The following is a 17,929-nucleotide window of genomic DNA, read 5'->3' on the forward strand; positions in this document are numbered from 1 at the left end:
AGAGGGGTTTTGTTGTTTTTTTTATAGTAAATTTTATTTTTATTTTTTTTAAAGTAGGCTCCATGCCCAATGTGGGGCTGGAACTCGTGACCCTGAGATTGAGAGTCACATGCTCTGACTGAGCCTGCCAGGTGCCCTTCCTGGAGGTTTTGAGGGCAGGGTCCCTTTCCACCACGGCTGCCTCTGAACTCTGTACAAACCGAACTGTAGCTTAGGATGCAGCCAACAGGACGGCTGCACTGGCCCTCCCGAGCTCAATAGCCTCTAAAGGGTAAACTAAAGTCTAAAGATGATATGTTTAACCAAATTCACCTCACAGTCCAAGTCAGGGACAGAGAGGGTATGGCCTGGAAAGGCCAGGAGCTCAGGCCCTGACGTCTGACAGATCTGGCTTCTAACCTTGGTCCTATCACATGTTAGCAAGTCGTCTGACTTCGGTGGGCCTGCTGCCTCCTCTGTAAAGGAGAATAAAAAAGCACTTCCTAAGGGCATCACAAGGATTACATGACATAATGCACGTGAGTGCTCAGCACGACGCCTGGCACACAGCCAGCAGGAAGGGACATCTGCTGTTTCGCTACTGTGATCAGAAGGTGGAGGTGGGATTCACTCTGGACCTGGATTCGGGTCTGGGCCTCTCACCACAGTGACGGCGTCGTTGAGCAGGGACTCCCCGAAGACAAGGATATGCAGCAGCTCGTTGATGTGGATCTCCTCGAAGACGGCCAGCACGGCCACGGGGTCCACGGCGGAGATGATGCTGCCGAAAAGCAGGTTGTCCAGGAGGCCGATGTTGTTGATCTGCTCGCCGCCCACCAGGCACACGGCGTACATGAGGCCACCCAGGAAGAAGGCGTTCCACAGCGTGCCCACCACGGCGAAGATCAGAATGGTGCCCAGGTTCTCCGTGAACTGCCGCAGCGGCAGGAAGTAGCCCGCGTCCAGGATGATGGGCGGCAGCAGGAAGAGGAAGAAGACATCCGACTGCAGGAAGGGGGGCGTCTCACCCACGCCCTTGATCAGGCCCCCCACCAGCAGCCCCACCACGATCAGCAGGCAGCTCTCTGGGACGATGCTCGAGATAGTGGGGATCACATGGAAACCTGCGGAGAGTAGGAGAACAGGAGGCCATGGGCTTGCAGCGAGCCGGGACGCGAGGCTGGGGACGGGGCTGGAGATGAGAAGGGCAGCTAGTGACAGGGGCTTGGCCTCAGAGGGCTGCTCTGGGAACTCTCTGAGCCTTGACTTCCTTGCCCAGGACATGGAAGTGGTAATACTAGCTTCCCAGGGTTTGCTGTATACACTAAGTGACAATGTTTTTGAAGTGTTTTTCTCAAAGGATATACAGATGTTATCCTTGTCTGTCATAGAGTGGTAGAAAGAAGCAGCTCTGTATGCCTCCAGAAGGCAGAAATGATCCACTGATTACCGAGGCTCCAGGTATCCAAGGGCATTACCTACACCTCCATTCCTAGACTCGGGCACTTTCCTGCCGAGCCCACAGAGTTGCTCAAGAAGCCAAACAGCGATCAATCAAATTTGCATGTGAGACAAAACCTATCTGGCCATCTGTTTCTAGCCTAATCCCCTCCACTTTAGAGATGGAGCAACTGAGGCTCAGAAAGGGGAAAGGACTTGCCCAAGGGCACACAGCAAATTAGGAGCAGAACCAGGACAGAACCCAGGTCTGAACCCCCAGCTCCCATCAAACTCCTAAGTTCTGTAAGTCGACCCCTGCTCTCCCTCCTCATCAAGGCACAAACATGCCCCTCTGCCTGAGGCCCGCCAACCCTCTCCCTGAGCCAGCAGCACTGGCCCACCCGAGGGCCCCAAACCCAGAGCTAGGAAGTAGCAAAAATTCCCTTCTGAGAGGTACTCTCTCAATGGCAGGTTTGGCCCCAAGCTCCCTAAGGGGTTCTGGTTTGTTCTGGGGTGGGGAGGTAGGTAGAGAAGACCCCAGCACCTATCTGCATGCTGGGTACCAAAAACCCCAGGGTCAGCTTGGTTAAGAAAGTATGATACTTTGTTCAAGGTGAAAGCTCTGGCTTTCCTCCTCTCCTCCCTAGCCTACATGCTCTGTGCAGGCAGATGCCCTGTTTCTAATCAGATGCCCAGGGTTAGGGACATAGTAGGTATGCAGTAAGTATCTACTGATTTGAAAATGCACAGGGCTAGGCCATTACTTACATAATTCCTGATAACCCATCTGACCAGGTTTTGGCTCTCATTACCCCTGAGATCCTTGGGAAGGAGAAGACACATGTTCCCCATGCCCAAAGCCCCTCCCACTCTCGAGGACTAATCTGGGTAGTACCAGCCCAGCTACAAGTCAAGACTCACACTCGAAACTCTAGCTAGGCGCAGAGCACTGGCACCAAGCTCCCAGGAGACACTCAAAACATGCTGGAAAACAACACGTCTCCATCCTAGGCCAGGAGAGAACCCCAGAGCCGCTATGTGCATTCTCTTGGCTTCAAAACAGACCTGACTAAACTCACCTCTTGCTGAAAAATTCCCCAGTTTTGTAGCATCTTACCAGTAAGGCCCAGTGTTCAGTCGGCTGGTGCAATGGAAGGGACATCTCCCCCTAAAGGAGCCACATCCTCTTTTGCCTGCAGATCTTTGCCTGGTCTAGTCTGTCTCTCCAGAACACTGTTCCTGTACCTCTATCCCTACTGTGTGTGGCTGACACCGCAGGCTTCTACCTGCTTCCTGCTCCAGGAAGCATTCCCTGACCACCCCTGTCTGCTCATGGTAGGGCAGGAGGCCTTCTCTGGTGCCTCTCCTTCTCAAACCTTCAATCCACAGTCGCTGCCCCAATTCCTCTCTCTCTCTGGCACCGAGGCAGGAGCAGCGAAGACAGGGCAAGTAGAGGACAGCCTCTACCTCCACCTAGCACATTACACTTTAAAAATGCCTCCCCATCCCTCTCTGCCATCAGTCCAATCCATAGAGCTTGCCTGGTCCCCGAAAGTGCCCCACCGTACGCTGCAGACCCAGAGACGAGGACCACACGGAGGGATGGGGTAAGGGGACAAGGGAAACAAGCCAAGAGTGGGAACATGAAGAACGCTCATTATTCCTGAAGGTGCGCCGCAAGCCAGGCACTGTGCTGGGAGCCTGGCACATAGCATCTCTTTAGTCCTCGCAATCGCCCTGTGGGGTTCGCATTGTCCCCACTTTGCAGAAGAGAAAGCTGGGGCTTGGCAAGACTCAGTGGCTTCCCCAGAGTCCAAGGGAGGAGTTCTACTCTAGCTTAGAATATCTGTAGTAGAGAGAGCTACTCAATCTTTTACTCAAACATGGGTATTTTCTCTGATACGGGCTGGTGTTGTGCACTGGGGACACGGAGGTGACTCAGAGTCAGAACCTTCATGACAAACTCATGGGAACGGCTTTTCCCAGTCTCAGGACCTTTGGGCCACCAGGCCTCCCTCACTAGGTTAAGAGACGGCTGGCATTCCTGTTTGACAGAGGAAAAACCTGGAGCTCAGAGGAGGCACGACAGGCCCAGGCCACCCAGGACTGCTAGGTCCTGGGCCTCCTGACCTGGGTGCAGTGCACTTTCTTCCACAGAAGCTGGCTCCCACAGTACCTGGGGCTGGAGCCATGTTCCCAGAGGCAGTCCCCCCCAGGTCTTCCTGTGTCGGCCCTGCCTCTTGACGAGCAGGCCCTGACGGGCAAGGGCAGGGGAGGGAGGGGCCCGGGCTGAAGAGGAAGGTCTGGGATCCACTCTTGGCTCCTTACCTCGGGTAGGCGGCACATTACTGAAAAGCAAGCTTCCGGGCGGGGCGGGGGGGGGGGTGCAGCAGTGTAGGCGGGGGGGGGGGGGGGGGGGGGGGGGGGGGGGGGGCTGCGGGCCTGTTCTGGCTTGTCCCCCTTCCAAGGCCCTGACTCCACCAGCTGTTCCCACCCTGCAGCCCTGAAGAGTCTCCTTAAAACGCAGGAAGTTTGCTGACACCAGGTGTGGTGAAAGGGACACGGCTAGGGCCCCCAGTCCCCCGACAAAAGCCCACCATTAAGGTGAGATCCCAAGATGCCAAGAAATAAGGCAAAACTCCCAGGGCCCAAACTTTGTGGCACAGTGATGTCATCAGGATGGCATGTGGGGTGGGGCTGAGGCAGTTAGTCAAATCCAGAGCCAGGAGCGCTGGAACAGACTCTGGAGATCATCCAAACCCTCTGCTCCTCGGTCAGGGAAACTGAGACTCACAGACAACCAGTGACCTGCCAGTGTCACATGACCATTCCACCGTGAGAACGCAGGAAGCTCCAGGTGCGGGGAGCTCTCAAACCACATGGCCTCCTGGGGGGCGTCCAGTCCCCCCAGAGCAGGGATGCGAGAAGGTGTGGAGTTCCACCCACACAGTCCCTGCCACGGGGGGGGGGGGGGGCAGAGGTGGCTCCACCGTGTCCAGTGCTGGCAACTGCAGGGGACAGAGGGACACACACACCCACCCACTCTCTGGCTCTCTTACACGCGCACCAGCTCCCTCTTACACACTCACCCCCACACATTCTCTCTCACATACTCCCCACTCTCACATGTGCTCTCGCACTCTTACACACTCTTATGCACTCCCTTGGACACATACTCAGCCTCATTCTAGCTCGTATACACACTCCTCACACTCACCTACTCTTACACACACTCCCTTGCTCTTATACTCACCTACTCTCTTACACGCTCACTCCCTCTTACACTCATCCACACTAGCTCTTATACTTACACTCATTCTCACCCTTTCTCACACATGCTCACACACACACACACACACACACACACACACACACACACACACACACACAGAGGCACACTGAACAGACACTTGAGCCAACTTCAAATTGGCGAGGGGTTCCCGGCACCTCTGCAGCTTCGCCGCGCTCCACCATGAGAAAGCTTATTTTCACCCCCAGGCACGGTCCCCATCTGCTGAGACTGGGGCAACGGAGCAAGCAAGCGGCAGGCAAAGCTGTTCCACGTCACCCTCGGTTGCCAGGGTGACCGGACACCCCGGATCCCACTTCCTGTGTTTCTCCCCGGGGCAGGGCAGTCAGAGGGGAGTGCCGGGGCAGAGGCCTCCTTGGCGCACCCGTGCTGGTCACCAGAGACCCCGGGGTGTGCAAGGAGGGGCTCTGCCGCCCTAGTTCCAGGCCTGAGGACTGCTCTGGGGCTGCAACTCGGCCAGGTCCCAGGGGATTCCTGGTTGCACACGATTCCATTTCTCTAACTCCCTCTTCAACTGCCCCAGCAACCAGTCTCAACTAATCCTGAAAGGTAATACCTCCCAAGGAAAACCGGGCACTCTACAGTTTACAGCAGGGTGCTCGGATACTTTTTATCTCATTCGCACCTCATCACAGCTCTGGGGTCACGATGAGTATCCCCTCGTTTCATGGATGAGGAAACTGAAGGACAGAAAGGTTAAGCAACTTGCTCAAAGTCAAGTAGCTGATCACTGACTCAAACCCAGGCAGTCTGGCTCCAGAGTTTGTGTTCTTAGCCACTCATCAGTAAAAGCCACTCTGCTTTTATTCTTATTTTGTTTCTAAGGGGAGCGTCAGTGCCCAGGCCCAAAGAGGCTCTGAGAGGGCCAGAGATGGTATCCTTTCCATGAGCTCTCCTCCAGGGAAGTCTCATCACGGCTCCCCTTCCACTCCACTGGCTAGTAAGAACCTTGGGAAATCTTTCCTATCTTTTAGGTCTGCCCCCTCCAGAAAGCCCTCCCAAGTTAACTCAGCCAGAAGTGCTCAGTCTTATTGGCTAAATTTCTGAGGCAGGAGATGGGAATGATCAGACTGCTTAGCCCCTGTCTGCCCGATCTGTATACAGCTCCGGTCTCCGCTGGGGCTGGAGGCTCCTTTGGGGTAGAAGGAGCTCCGATTCTTTCCACCATCAACGTCAGCTATGAGGACCAAGGAAAAAGGACACACTCAGAACACACTCAGCCAGTGTCCCAGCAGGTTGATAAACAGACCAGCAGAGACAAAGACATGTGAGCCAGGCCTCCCTGGGTTCTAATCAGGGTTCCTAGCTGGACAGCCTTGGGCATTTCTGTTTTATCTTCTACTCTCAGTTTCCCCATCTGTGTAAAAGCCTAGACCAGATGGTGTCTGGAGTACAAGAGGAAGTAATCGGGGCAAAGCATGCCAAACATCGCTGGTGCTCAATGTTAGCAAAAAGTGGTGACTGCTATTATTAGTATAATTTTCTTCAAAACCGAAGTATAACATGAATCACTCTACATTACCAACACCCGTTGGTGTAAACTTGTCCATCACTGGGCGTTAAGCTCCCTACAGGTGGAAATTTTCTAGAGTCATCTGGGTCTCCAGCTTCCAGCATAATAGTAGGCATTAACTATTCGTGAACTGAGATAAAGTTGCCTTTTAGATGTCAAGTGCAGGAAAGAGGAAGGAGGTGGGGATGGCCAAATTTCAAGAGTAGGTAATGTTCCCAGGGCAGGGACCATTTAGACTGTGCTTTGAGGGATCAACAGAAGTTTGCCAGAGAGCGAGCGAGCGAGCAAGAGAGAAACAGGAGAGTCATTCTAGGGTCTCTATCCTCTAAACAGCCCAGGACAAGTATCCTGCACATAGCGAATAGATATTAAGGGTAATGAATAAATAAAAACCAAGGGAAAAAAGAAAGAGAAATAAGAAGGCAGGCTGTCTTCACCAAGCCTTTGCCAATATCCAAATATGAGTGCTATTGTGTAGAGCAAGGGAGATGCTGTATGATACATGTTGCATGTGTCTTTGAATCTTCGTCCTTATTCTGTAACTGGGAGGATGCCGCCACCCCCAGGGGAGCTGTGTAAGTGTCACGGATGGGCTCCTGGCCTCCGGGAGCCACTCAATGAATGACAATTTTTAAAACATGTAAACTGACAGTGCCCACTCAGTGATACTGTATTTGATCGTGACTCACTTGAAGATACAATCCCCAGCACAGAGAAGAAAAGCACTTACTAGACACTCCCCAGTGTCTGATACAAGGTCCTGCGCTGGGGGATCTATGGAGCTCCTCTCATTTCCTCTCTTGTACCCAGACCCTCATTTGAGAGATGAAGAGACTGAGGAGCAGAGAGGCGAAGTGACTTGCCCAAGGCTACCTAGCTGGCAAGTGGCAGAGGCAAAATTAGAACCCAGGTCTCCGGATTGCCAGCTTTTTGTGCCATGCTGCGTCGATGGAAACAAAGCCTGTCGGGATCGAGGGGAAGAGCATTCTAGTTTGCAAGATGCCTCCGTCGTGGATACAGCCATAAATAAGTCTGTTCCAAGTACCTGGGCAGGACGCATCCCCCAGGCCGGGGGAGTCGGGCTCTCTGTGCCTCCCCCTCTCATCTTCCACATGGCACCTCTATTTCTTGCTTGTTTCACCCCACATCTCAGGGAGACAGGGTTCCACCTCCCCGGAACATCAAGTGTGGGTAGGAAATGAGCTAAAAAAGCTCTCTGAGAACACAAACAGCATGTATTAGCCTGCCTGAGGTGTGGAGAAAAGAAGACTGGACCAGGGGCGCCTGGGTGGCTCAGTCGTTAAGCGTCTGCCTTCGGCTCGGGTCATGATCCCGGAGTCCTGGGATCGAGTCCCGCATCGGGCTCCCTGCTCAGCAGGAAGCCTGCTTCTCCCTCTCCTACTCCCCCTGCTTGTGTTCCTGCTCTGTCTCTCTCTCTCTGTCAAATAAATAAATAAAATCTTTAAAAAAAAAAAAAAAAAGAAGAAGAAGACTGGACCAGGAGGCTGACACCTGGATTCGAGGCCTAGCTTTGTCCTCTAGTAACCATGATGCTCTGGGCAAATCATTGCCCCACAGACCGGCCTCAGTTTCCTCGTGTGTAGACAAGTGAGAATCAAGGGGTTGGACACAGAAGCAACACGTACTTTGCGAAGCAGGAGACTAACATGAGATGATGATGAAGAAGAAGGAAGGACAGAAATGCCACCTAGGCTGGGGGGGACCCGGTGGCCGAGGAGACTTGAAAGCAATAGGCAGAGTGACACAGCTACAGCCGGGCCCTCTCAGAGACCTCGCACGAGAGGTGCTCCAGAGCAGGTGCTATGATCAGGTTTCCAGGGTCAGAGAGCTGGCCGAGCTCAGGGTTAACCCTCAGCACTTAACCTACCATCCCCAATCCCTGAACTCCACTTGCCAGAAGTCCTCAAACCCCAACCCTAATTCTGTGCACACAGAGGGAAACTATTTTTCACCTTGAACTTCCACCCACCTTTCAAAACCTAATTTCCCTAACGGTGGCGGTGTCACCTCCTCTGAGAAGCCTTTCCCGAACTCCCCAAGCTGAGTCAGGTGCTCCCCATAACCGTGCAGCCAAGAGCTCTGTAGCTAGGTGTTCTAGTCTGCTTGGCATCCCAGCACACGGCCCTGGGGCCCACAGGGTGATGCTCAGGAAAACCGGGTTCAGGAAATGGTGGAAGCTTCCTAAAGGACGTGGGGTTAAAGCTGGGCCTCGTGGGCAGGAGACCAGAGGGGGAAGAGTGTGAACAAATGAGCAGAGAGTTGATCTCAGTAGTCCTCTGAGGACCCTGAAACCTCCAGCCAGCGTGGGAAGGAGACTGTACAGGGAGGGAGACACTGGCTCACAGATGGAGCAGGCAGGCCACGCAAGGAACTGAGTCAGGGGCCCCAGCTGGCGCCGCAGGCCTCGGAGGGTCTCCTGACCTTTAGGTCTGGCCCCCAACGCCCTTGACCCGGTCTTGAGCCAGGCTCTACTCCTACCCTGCCTTTCGCTCCCACTGGCCTTTTCCCTGGGTCTCCAGGATATACTTCAGCAGCCCCGACCCCACTTCACCCCACTGGGGCGGCACTTCTTGGTACCCAGCCCAGCCTCCCAATCACCTAAGCGCCCCACAAACATTTGTTGGATGAACTTCACTCCAGCAGATTCTCCCCACCCCCCACAGGAAAGGCACAGAGAGTCCCTGTGCCTCCAGGTGGAGGATGAGTCACAAGAGAAGGGGGGTGGAGGGACAGGGACCAGGGACTTGCAGTAAACAGTCCGTGTGTGTTGACAAGACACAGAGCTCCAGGAGGCAACAATAGGGCCTGGCAAGCCAGAGGTTTCCAGGCAGCCAGTAAGGATGGCAGCTCAGGGGGGTGGGGTAGGACCTCAGGCTCCAAAGACTTATGGCTGGTTTGGGTCCCTGGCAGGGACATGCTATACATACTGGTTTCTGTTGATTTTTTTTTTTTTTTCAAAATGGAAATACATAGAACACATGGTCATTTAAAACTTTTTCCCAACAGGATCTAAGTACGTAAGGAGGAGGAGGATCTCCCAGTGATTCCCCTCCTTTCCCTTTACCTGCTACACAAGACACCCTCCCACCCTCATATCCACACCGTGAACAGTTCGGTATACAAAATTCCCAAACACTTTACTGAAGCACCTCATTTAATTTTCTCAACAACCCTCATGCAGGAGGTACTATTATCCCCCATTTTAAGATAAGTAAAGAGAACACTGCCCCAAGGTCCCAGAGCAGTGTTTCAGACCCAAGATTACTTCCTCTCCCACTGCCCCCCCAGCCCCTTTGGAGTGATCTCACCCTACCCATGGCCTTGCCCGTGCCATAGGACACTGAACAGTCCCTCCATGACAGCACTAGGATGAAGGCTGGTTTCTCATACTGAGATCCTCCACAAAGAGCCCCAGGCAGGCCCTGCCCTTGTGGCTGGCAGTGAAACCAAGGGCCTCTGCTTCCACTTCTTCTGTACCTTCACCTGACCCTGTAGGGCCATCGGCATCAGAGAAACCTAAATCACACCCCTTGCAAAGGAGGCCCTCCTTGGCTCCCCGAATTTCAACCATGCAGTGTGGAGAAGTGAAAGCACGGAACACTTGAGCTGGAATGAAACCTGGACTTAAGCCACATCCCCTTCCTCTCCAGGTGCCCAGTGGGTAGCTCCCCAGATGTGAGGCTTCCTCTCCCCTGCCCATCCCCACCCCCAGCCCTCCTCCTCCCAAGACTGTTCTCAGGACCTGCAGGCCACAGCAGGAGCTCTTAGCACACCTGCCCACAGCAGGGGTAGGGGAAAAAACAAGATGCTCTGTAAGAGAGGTTCCATTTCCAGAAACTTTAGACCTTGGGAAAGCTGGATTTCTCTTTTCTTTTCCTTTAGTGGGGGTGGGGTAGAGTTTGCAAAAATGCAAATTTAGGAGAAAACTGAAATTGAATATACCAAATACCTGTTGTCCTTCGTGTCCCTTCCAGGTGAAAGTCACTCAGCTTAGCAGCTTAACAATGAATTAGATCCATTATATATAACTTGAACTTGCCCACAAAATCATCAAAGCAATGCAAAGAGAAATTCTACCATTTCCAGGACAACAGCCCTGTAGAAAGCGAGGCCCAGCGTCCCGTTTTCAGCTACTCCGGGGGGGGGGGGGGGGGGCATGCTCTGAAGGGAGAACAAGACAAGGCTTCAGAGGCGCTGGCTGGGTGGGACAGAGAGCACAGCACCCAGGGAAGCATGGAGCGGGGGGGGGGGGCCTTCCGCCCCTCCCAGCTCAGTCAGTGCTTCCCAGGATCTGGCGGCAGTGATAAAGAAGAGCTGTCAGCTGCCCCGCAACTTGGGCTTTTCGGTGACCTCTCAGAAGGGCCAGAAAGACATTGACGAGAGAACATGACTCTCAGGGGACTGAGCTTGGGGTAGGGCCTGAGAGATGAGGAGGCTGCCTGGAGGGGTGGGCACGGGTGACCCATAGGCTGGTGTGTCTGGGTGCGCATGGGGTGGACTCGTAGTGGCAAGGGCACAGGAGCTGAACTCTCATTTCCCTACCACCAAACACGCTCCTCCTATAGTGGTCCCCGCTGCCCCAGTATCATTCAGTTGCTCACGTCCCAAACCCTGGAATCATCGTGACTCCATTCTCTTATACCCCACCTCCAACCCAGTGGCAAACCCCTCTCTGGCTCTACAGCCTCCTTGCTTTTCCTTGAACAGAACAATTCCACCCCAGGGCCTTTGCATTTACTCTTCCTTCTGCCTAAAACACACTGCACCACATAGTTGAACAGATTCCCTCCATCTTTCAGGTCCCTGCTCAAATGCCTCCTCCTCAGGGAGGTCTTCCCCAGGCCCCCTCTAACCACTCACCCTGGTTTATCTTTCTCTACAGCACTCACCACTACCTGAAGTCTGTGCATGCTGGGTCCTCCGTCCTCCTCCATGAGAGCAGACTGTCACAACTGCTGTTGTACCCCCAGCACCTAGAGTTGTGCCCAACACACAGTAGGCTCACTATCAGAATTTGCTCATCTGATCATCTTCTGCCCTGATGACCTAGCAAGGTTGTTGTGAGGACCATGTGGGACCACAGATAGGAGAGCACTGAGCAAACCAGAGGCTTTGTTTGGTGGGTCACTGGAGAGTGACCACCAACAGGCCACAGTTCCTCCAGCAGCTTTCCCTAAATGGCCCCTGGGGCAGAAACTCATCACACTTGAGTCTGGAATCCTGCAGCCCTCCATTAAGAGTCCGCTCACACTGTGTGGTTGGTGGGTTGTCTCCCCCTCCAGACGGCTCTCAAGGGCAGGGACCCTGTCCTCATCCTCTTTGACGCTCCGGCACTTAGCACAGAGCCTGGCATGTGGCAAAGACCAAGACTTCTTTGTTGAGCCCGCATGACTGTGCAAGGGCAGAATTCCAGTCTGATTTAACCTTGTCTCCAGCGTGTGGCAGTAGGGCTCATGTGCATTCAATGCTAGCTGAGCTGGCCTGAGCCTGAAGGCGGAGCTGGGGTTAGGAGCGCCCTGGGAAGGCCTTCTGGGCAAAGCAGCAGCGTGTGGAAAGGCAGGCGGTGTGGGGACTAAGCATGTTGCAGGTAGTGGGTTTCTACTGAGCACAGGTGACAGTGAAAGCTGGAAAGGAAGTGATGACCTAGGTGGGCACAAAGCAGCCATTTCTCTGGGCAGTAGATAACGGATGAAGAGACAGAAGCTCAGAGAGGTCCAGACACTCTCCCAAGATCACACGGGTAGCAGCAGAGCCAGGTCACAAACCTGGGACTGCGGACTCCCAATCCAGTGCTCAGGCAGAGTCACTGAAAGGCTCTGGTCTGGGACGATGTGAAAGTCCTGTCCTCAAGCACCTTGGGAAAGAAATAATGAGAGATGGTGCTGGCCACCCCAGCCTAGCACCCTGGAGTGGGGAGAGCGGTCCAGCCGCAGAGTTGTTGAGTCTAGGCTCCGGGGGCAGCTTGCACTGCCTCCTGCAGATTCCGGCAGGATGGGCGAGCCCACCCCCGGTCCACCTCCACATGCCTCAGGAGACCAGAAAGCTACATCTGGGGAGAAGAAGAGCCCGAGCCAAGCCCAGGCTGGGGATTCGGAGACCTGGGTTCCAATCTAGACCATGCCACCAACTTACGAGGTGCTTTGAACGAGCCCATGCCTTTCTCTGGCCTTCCCCATACTCAGAGGCATGTTGAGAGCCTTTCGAGCTCTGACGTCTGACCCATGAGCTCTGCTACTGGACAAAGCACTTCACACCATCTCTGTCCACGCCAACAAGCGCAGTATCTGGGCCCAGGACAGTCTTCAGGAGGAGCAGGACAGCCAGAAGCACGGGCTGGTGTAAAGAGCCCTGGTCTACCAACACAGGAGCTGGCTTCTGTCCCAGCCCTAAACCTGAACTTCTCTGTGATCTCTGGCCAATCACAGTACTGCCCTGAGCCTCTCACTTCCTTCCCCTCCAGCGTGGCGGTAAGCAAGGTTCATGGCGCCAGGTGGCCGTGACAAAGAGAAAGACAGGTCTTGGACAGAGGGGTGGGATGCAAGGGGCCTCCCTGTTCCCGGGAAGCAGAGCATGTCTGCTCTCCAGGGCTCGGCCTCCTCTGCGGCCCAGCGTGGCTGCCACCTGGCTTGCATTCTGCAAGAGCACAGTAGCAATATCATGCCACCAGAGGGGCTGGGCCCTCCACTGGAGTCAGGCTCTAGTGAGAGGAGGACCCAGCAGTCAAGTGACAGCTAGAGCTCTAGAGGACTGAGGCAGAGCAACTGGGCCTGGGGAGGCAGTCCCACGTGCAGGCTGGAAGATCCTTAGTGACATCGCTGGGAAAGGCGACATCTGGAAAAACGAGCAGAGGTACAGTTGCCTCAGGGATCTGTCCAAGGTTTCAACCCAAATTCAGCCAGCCGGGAGCCCTGTGGTTAAGAGAAAGCATGATCCTGAGAACCAGCGGCCTGGTCTCCTGGCTCGGCCACCTACAAGCCGAGTCTCTCCTTGGCAGGGGCTCTGAGTCTCAGGTGAATCTCAGTTTCTTCATCTGAAAAGCAGGCTCATAATCATTTCTACCACAAGGGCTGTTCTGAGGATCCAATGAGATTATGTATCTGGAGCAAAGAACTGCCAAAGAAAACTCTCAGCAAAGGACAATGGTCTCATCTCTGTACCCCGGGTCCCCGGGCCCACAGAGGGCCTGCTTGCACCAGGGCGCAGGTGTCAGGGAAGCAGCCAGCTGGGAGACGGGGCCACCTTCTGAGGCAGCCCCTCCGAAACAGGGCTTGCTACCCTGTGCCTGTCATCATTGGTTCCAGGCTGAGCCTGGCTGGCAGAAGCCTACAGAGGTGCTGAAGGAGGCTGAGGGCAAGGGTCGAGGAGGCAGAGGGGAGGCAGGAGGGGAGGCAGAGGGGGAGGTCGGGGTGAGGCTGAGTAGAGGCTGGGGGAGGTTGGGTCGAGGCAGAGGGGAGACAGCGAGGTCGGGGGGAGGCTGAGGAGAGGCAAAGGGAGGCTGAGAGGAGGCAGAAGCCCCCTGGATCCCCACTGAACCTGTTTCTTGTCCCCTTTAAAATCTGTAAAACTGCCTTCTAGGCTACCTGAGTACAGGTCACAGGAGCTGCGGATATAGCTGGGCCGTGCAGATTCAGGTTCCCCAAAACTTCAGCAGCGGGTCCCAGAGGCAGGCTGGCAGGGTGGGAGGCCAGAGCTTCCCCTAAGCAGGTGCCCAAGGCATCCATCTCCTGGGGGTGCCCTGAAAGGCTCCCACACACTTAGAAAACAGCCCAGCTGGCTGAGCATCAGGAGGAGGGAAACACAAGAGGGCACACTTGGAGGGCCTCTCCCTGTCTCCTCTCCCTGCCCACTGGGAGACTTTGTCACCTCCGGCCTCTAAGAGCCAGGAGATGTGCTGAGTGGGGAGAGCTGAGCATGCTCAGAGGAGGCTGCCCTTTAGAGGACACTGCAGAGAAAGGTTGAGGACATGGCTGGCTGCAGGCCTCGGTCCTGGTGCCAGGAGGGCCCAGGGTGACAGGAACAGCAAAGGGAGGTCAGGCCTCTCCTGGGGTTCAGTAAGAACCTCAGTAAGAAGCCATAGGAGGTCTGAGGAGACACGGTCTTCCACGGGCTTCCATTCCAGCCCAACCCCTCCATTCCACAGATGCAAAGAATAAAGCTCAGAGAGGGCAGGACCTCAGCCAAGGTCACACAGCAAGGTGTTGGCAGAGTCGGGATGCACACCAAGGCCTCATACTCCAAAGCCAGTCCTCACGTACAACACAGTGCACCCCTCATTACTCCCACCTTTTTTTTTTTTAAGATTTTATTTATTTATTTGAGAGAGAGAATGAGATAGAGAGAGAGCATGAGAGGGGAGAGGGTCAGAGGGAGAAGCAGACTCCCTGCCGAGCAGGGAGCCCGATGCGGGACCCGATCCCGGGACTCCAGGATCATGACCTGAGCCGAAGGCAGTCGCTTAACCAACTGAGCCACCCAGGCGCCCTCCCACCTTTTTTTTTTTTACAACTACCTTTTACTGAGTACTTCGCTGTGATGTGCTGTACACCTCACTGCATGAGTCCCCTTAAGGTTCTCTGACCTCGGTACAATTCTGCAGCTGAGGAAACCGAGGCAGGGAGCGGTGAAGAGACTGAACCAAGGCCCTACAGTTGGGGCTTTCTGACTCCAGAGCCACAGCCCAGCATGCTTCCTCCAGCTCTGAGCCCTGGCTCTCTATCCTGCTGGGCTGGGAAGAGGAGACCCGGTTCACTTCAGGCTGTCATTTGCTTGCCATGTGACCTTGGGAGTGAGACACCCACCCTCTCTAAACTCCTGGGTCCCTCTGAGATCCCCAGCAGGACCAATATGCCCCGGCTCTGTGATCTGCCAGGGGAGACCAGGAGCTGGCTGGTACCCCAGGGAAGAGTAACAGAACTCCCCTGGAGGCACCTCCCAGGCCTGGGTGAGGCCCGCGAGGCCCCTGCGTAACACTTGCACACACTGCCGTGGGGGACACAGTGTGGCCACGAGCTGAGTGCCAGCATGAGAAGGGAGAACAGTCACCAAGCCCTGTGTTTACTCATTTGGCCTCAGCAATGCCGTAAGGTAGGCACTATTTCCATTTTCCAAAGGAGAAACTGAAGCTTGGAGTTTAAAGAACTTGCCCCCGTGGCACCCAGCCAGGAAGCAACACAGCTGATACTTGATTCCAGGACGGCCTGACCCCAAAGGCTGAGGGCTGCCCTCACACCAGACGGCTCAATAGGAAATGACCTGTCAGACTGCTTCCTGCTGCCGCTCTCATCCGTAGGGCAGAGGTTCTGGAGTCCAGCCCACATGGGGCCATGCAGGGAGGGCCCGGCTGGAGGCCGGGAGCCCATCGGTGACGAGCCGAGCACACAGGGGCAAGGTCCCAGACAGGTGGAGAGGCTGCTGGCCTGCCTACCTGCCGGCCACCGGTGTGCCCCACAGAAGTCACTGTCCCATGCCCGGGAAGAAGTGAAGCAAGCCTCCCACCTGAGCAGGGCCCACTGTACGACCGTGCACAAGGCACCTGGGGGTGGGGGATGCCTGTGGCAGCAGGAACCAGGAAGCAGCACTGCAGGGCGGGACAGGAAGGGCCCGGAACTCAGGCTGGAGCCCTGGTTTCTGAGCGGCTCAGTCATGAGATGAGCGCAGCGTCTTCCTGAGATGGGGATGTGGATGATCATGGCACTCACTGCGGGCTCCTTCACCTTCAAACCGTCCGGTGAGGGAGGCGCTATCACACTCCCATCACTGACAAGGAACCTGCAGCTCAGAGGGGCTAGGCCACCTGCCCAAGGCCACCTTGCTGGTAGGGGGCAGGATGAAGAGGGATTCAGGCCCAGGAAGCAGACTCCAGAGCGGCCGGAGGCTTGTCCTTGGGGCATTTCTCAACCACGTTCCTCATCTGAGCCACAGAAAAAATAAGCTGGATGACTATTTTCTCAACTCTCCAAAAGATGGCCCTAACTAGACGGTCTCAGAACATTCAAAGGAGCAGGCTGGGGAACCCACTATGGTACTAACTATGGTTATTATCCACGGAACGGAAAGAGTACTGGCCCTGGGTGCCAATCCCCATGTGCCTGCACTCTGGGCCTGGGTTTGCTCAGCCATGCGGTGACAGGACCAGACAACCTCACATGGCTCTTTCACTCTGGTTTCTTAGGATTCAAGGTTGCTCGGTTCCAGCACTTTCTTGTAACCCTGGGTAAGTTAGTTAACCTCTCCCGACCTTGGGGTTCTCATTTATAAAATGAGTGGAGGACACCGCCACTCGCCTCACAGGATCAGGTGAGGCCCACCCAAGATGCTGAAGGCAGAGAGCCCAAAACAGGGCCACACAAGGCGAGAGCTCCAGGCGGTGCCTGCTGGTCTTTGCTCGGGACTTCTGTGACGTCACCACTCACTGCCACTAGAACATGGGTCACTCCACAGCCTCGCCCTGAAAGGGGATCCGAGGGCTCCCACCCCACCCTGGACCAACAAGGCACTCCCAGCGGCCCTGCCCAGCAACCTGATATCACTGTCACGGTGCTTTTATAATGAGCTGTGGCTCCAAAAGAGGCGGGAGCCAGAGCCCAAGGAGCCACTTCTGCCTCGGTGCGCCTGGTACTGAGCGTGCTGGCCAAATACAGGGGGGGAGGGGAGCCCACCTGGGCCGGTTCTGTGCAAATCATATTGTGCCAATTCTTCCTGGGGAGGAGCAGGGTGAATGAGGCACAGACCCCAGCCCAGGCTGGTCAGGGTTTTGCTTCCAGATTCCAGACCTCAGTCTAGGCCATCAGCTCATAGGCCTGGGGGAACCCTCTCTATCCTCTTATAAAAGCTGGGGGGGGGGGGCGCGGCGGGCACGAAGGCTCCGGAGATCCAAACACCGAGCTAGAAGAAGCCTCAGAGACTACACAACTCCAGGCTATTACCTGCAGGAGGGGGCAGGGAGCAGGGGTGCTGGTTTGGCTCCTTAGGGGGAGGAAGTGAACTCTGTGGGGCCAGGGAATGGACAGAGGTCCGGATTTGGGGGCACAGTTAGGATGGAGAAGGCTGTAGCCTAGACTGGGGCAGCATCTCCTTCCCCACCCGAGCGCCCCCGCCTCTGCCCCAACTTCCTGCTTCCCCATCCTCCTGGACCAGAGGACGGCGGACATCCCCTCTGCTGGGAAGTGGGGGGGAGCTCAGAAGCTGCGGGGCCGACGTCCCCCTTGGCTTGGTTCTGGCTCCAACACTCGCTGCCTCTGCAGCCTTCCCTGGACCATGGTTTCCTCCCAGGTAAGAGGGCAGGCTGGGCTCACTTCTCAGAGGCCTCTAGCTCTGAAAGCCCGTGATTTTACATACTAAGCAGCACACGTGTCACTTTCCACCTTGTACTTTCCACTTTGTACTCTGCTATTTGTTATCTCCTACCCTAATGCTGATCTTTCCCGCACATTATCGCATTTAGGTTTAGACTTCATGGCATCCGTATGAGGCAGGTGTGGGTTCTCCTGCATTAAAGACAAGAAAACCAAAGCTCAGGGCACAGAAGCCCAAGAACACACCCAAACAGGGCACAGGAGAGCCAGGACTTGCAGCCAGGGTTCCAGAAGCCGAACCCTGGGTTCCACACGGAGGAAAGCCTGAAAGCGGCCCTGCCAGGCCAGAGCAGAGGGCCCCGACCGGCTGGT

At 55.3% G+C, this 17,929-nt stretch overlaps 1 protein-coding gene across 2 annotated transcripts in view; it reads right to left on the reverse strand.

Annotated features, from left to right (window-relative positions):
* Positions 1–17,929, reverse strand: part of SLC9A1 (solute carrier family 9 member A1) — a 49,347-nt gene that overhangs the window by 12,280 nt on the left and 19,138 nt on the right. For both annotated transcript variants that reach the window (XM_027619888.1, XM_027619896.1), the window contains exon 2: positions 643–1,103. In XM_027619888.1, the coding sequence (XP_027475689.1) occupies positions 643–1,103 (461 nt within the window). The remainder of the gene's footprint in view (positions 1–642; positions 1,104–17,929) is intronic.

This window comes from Zalophus californianus, chromosome 4 (genome assembly GCF_009762305.2).
Source record: "Zalophus californianus isolate mZalCal1 chromosome 4, mZalCal1.pri.v2, whole genome shotgun sequence".
NCBI classification, from domain to species: domain Eukaryota; kingdom Metazoa; phylum Chordata; class Mammalia; order Carnivora; family Otariidae; genus Zalophus; species Zalophus californianus.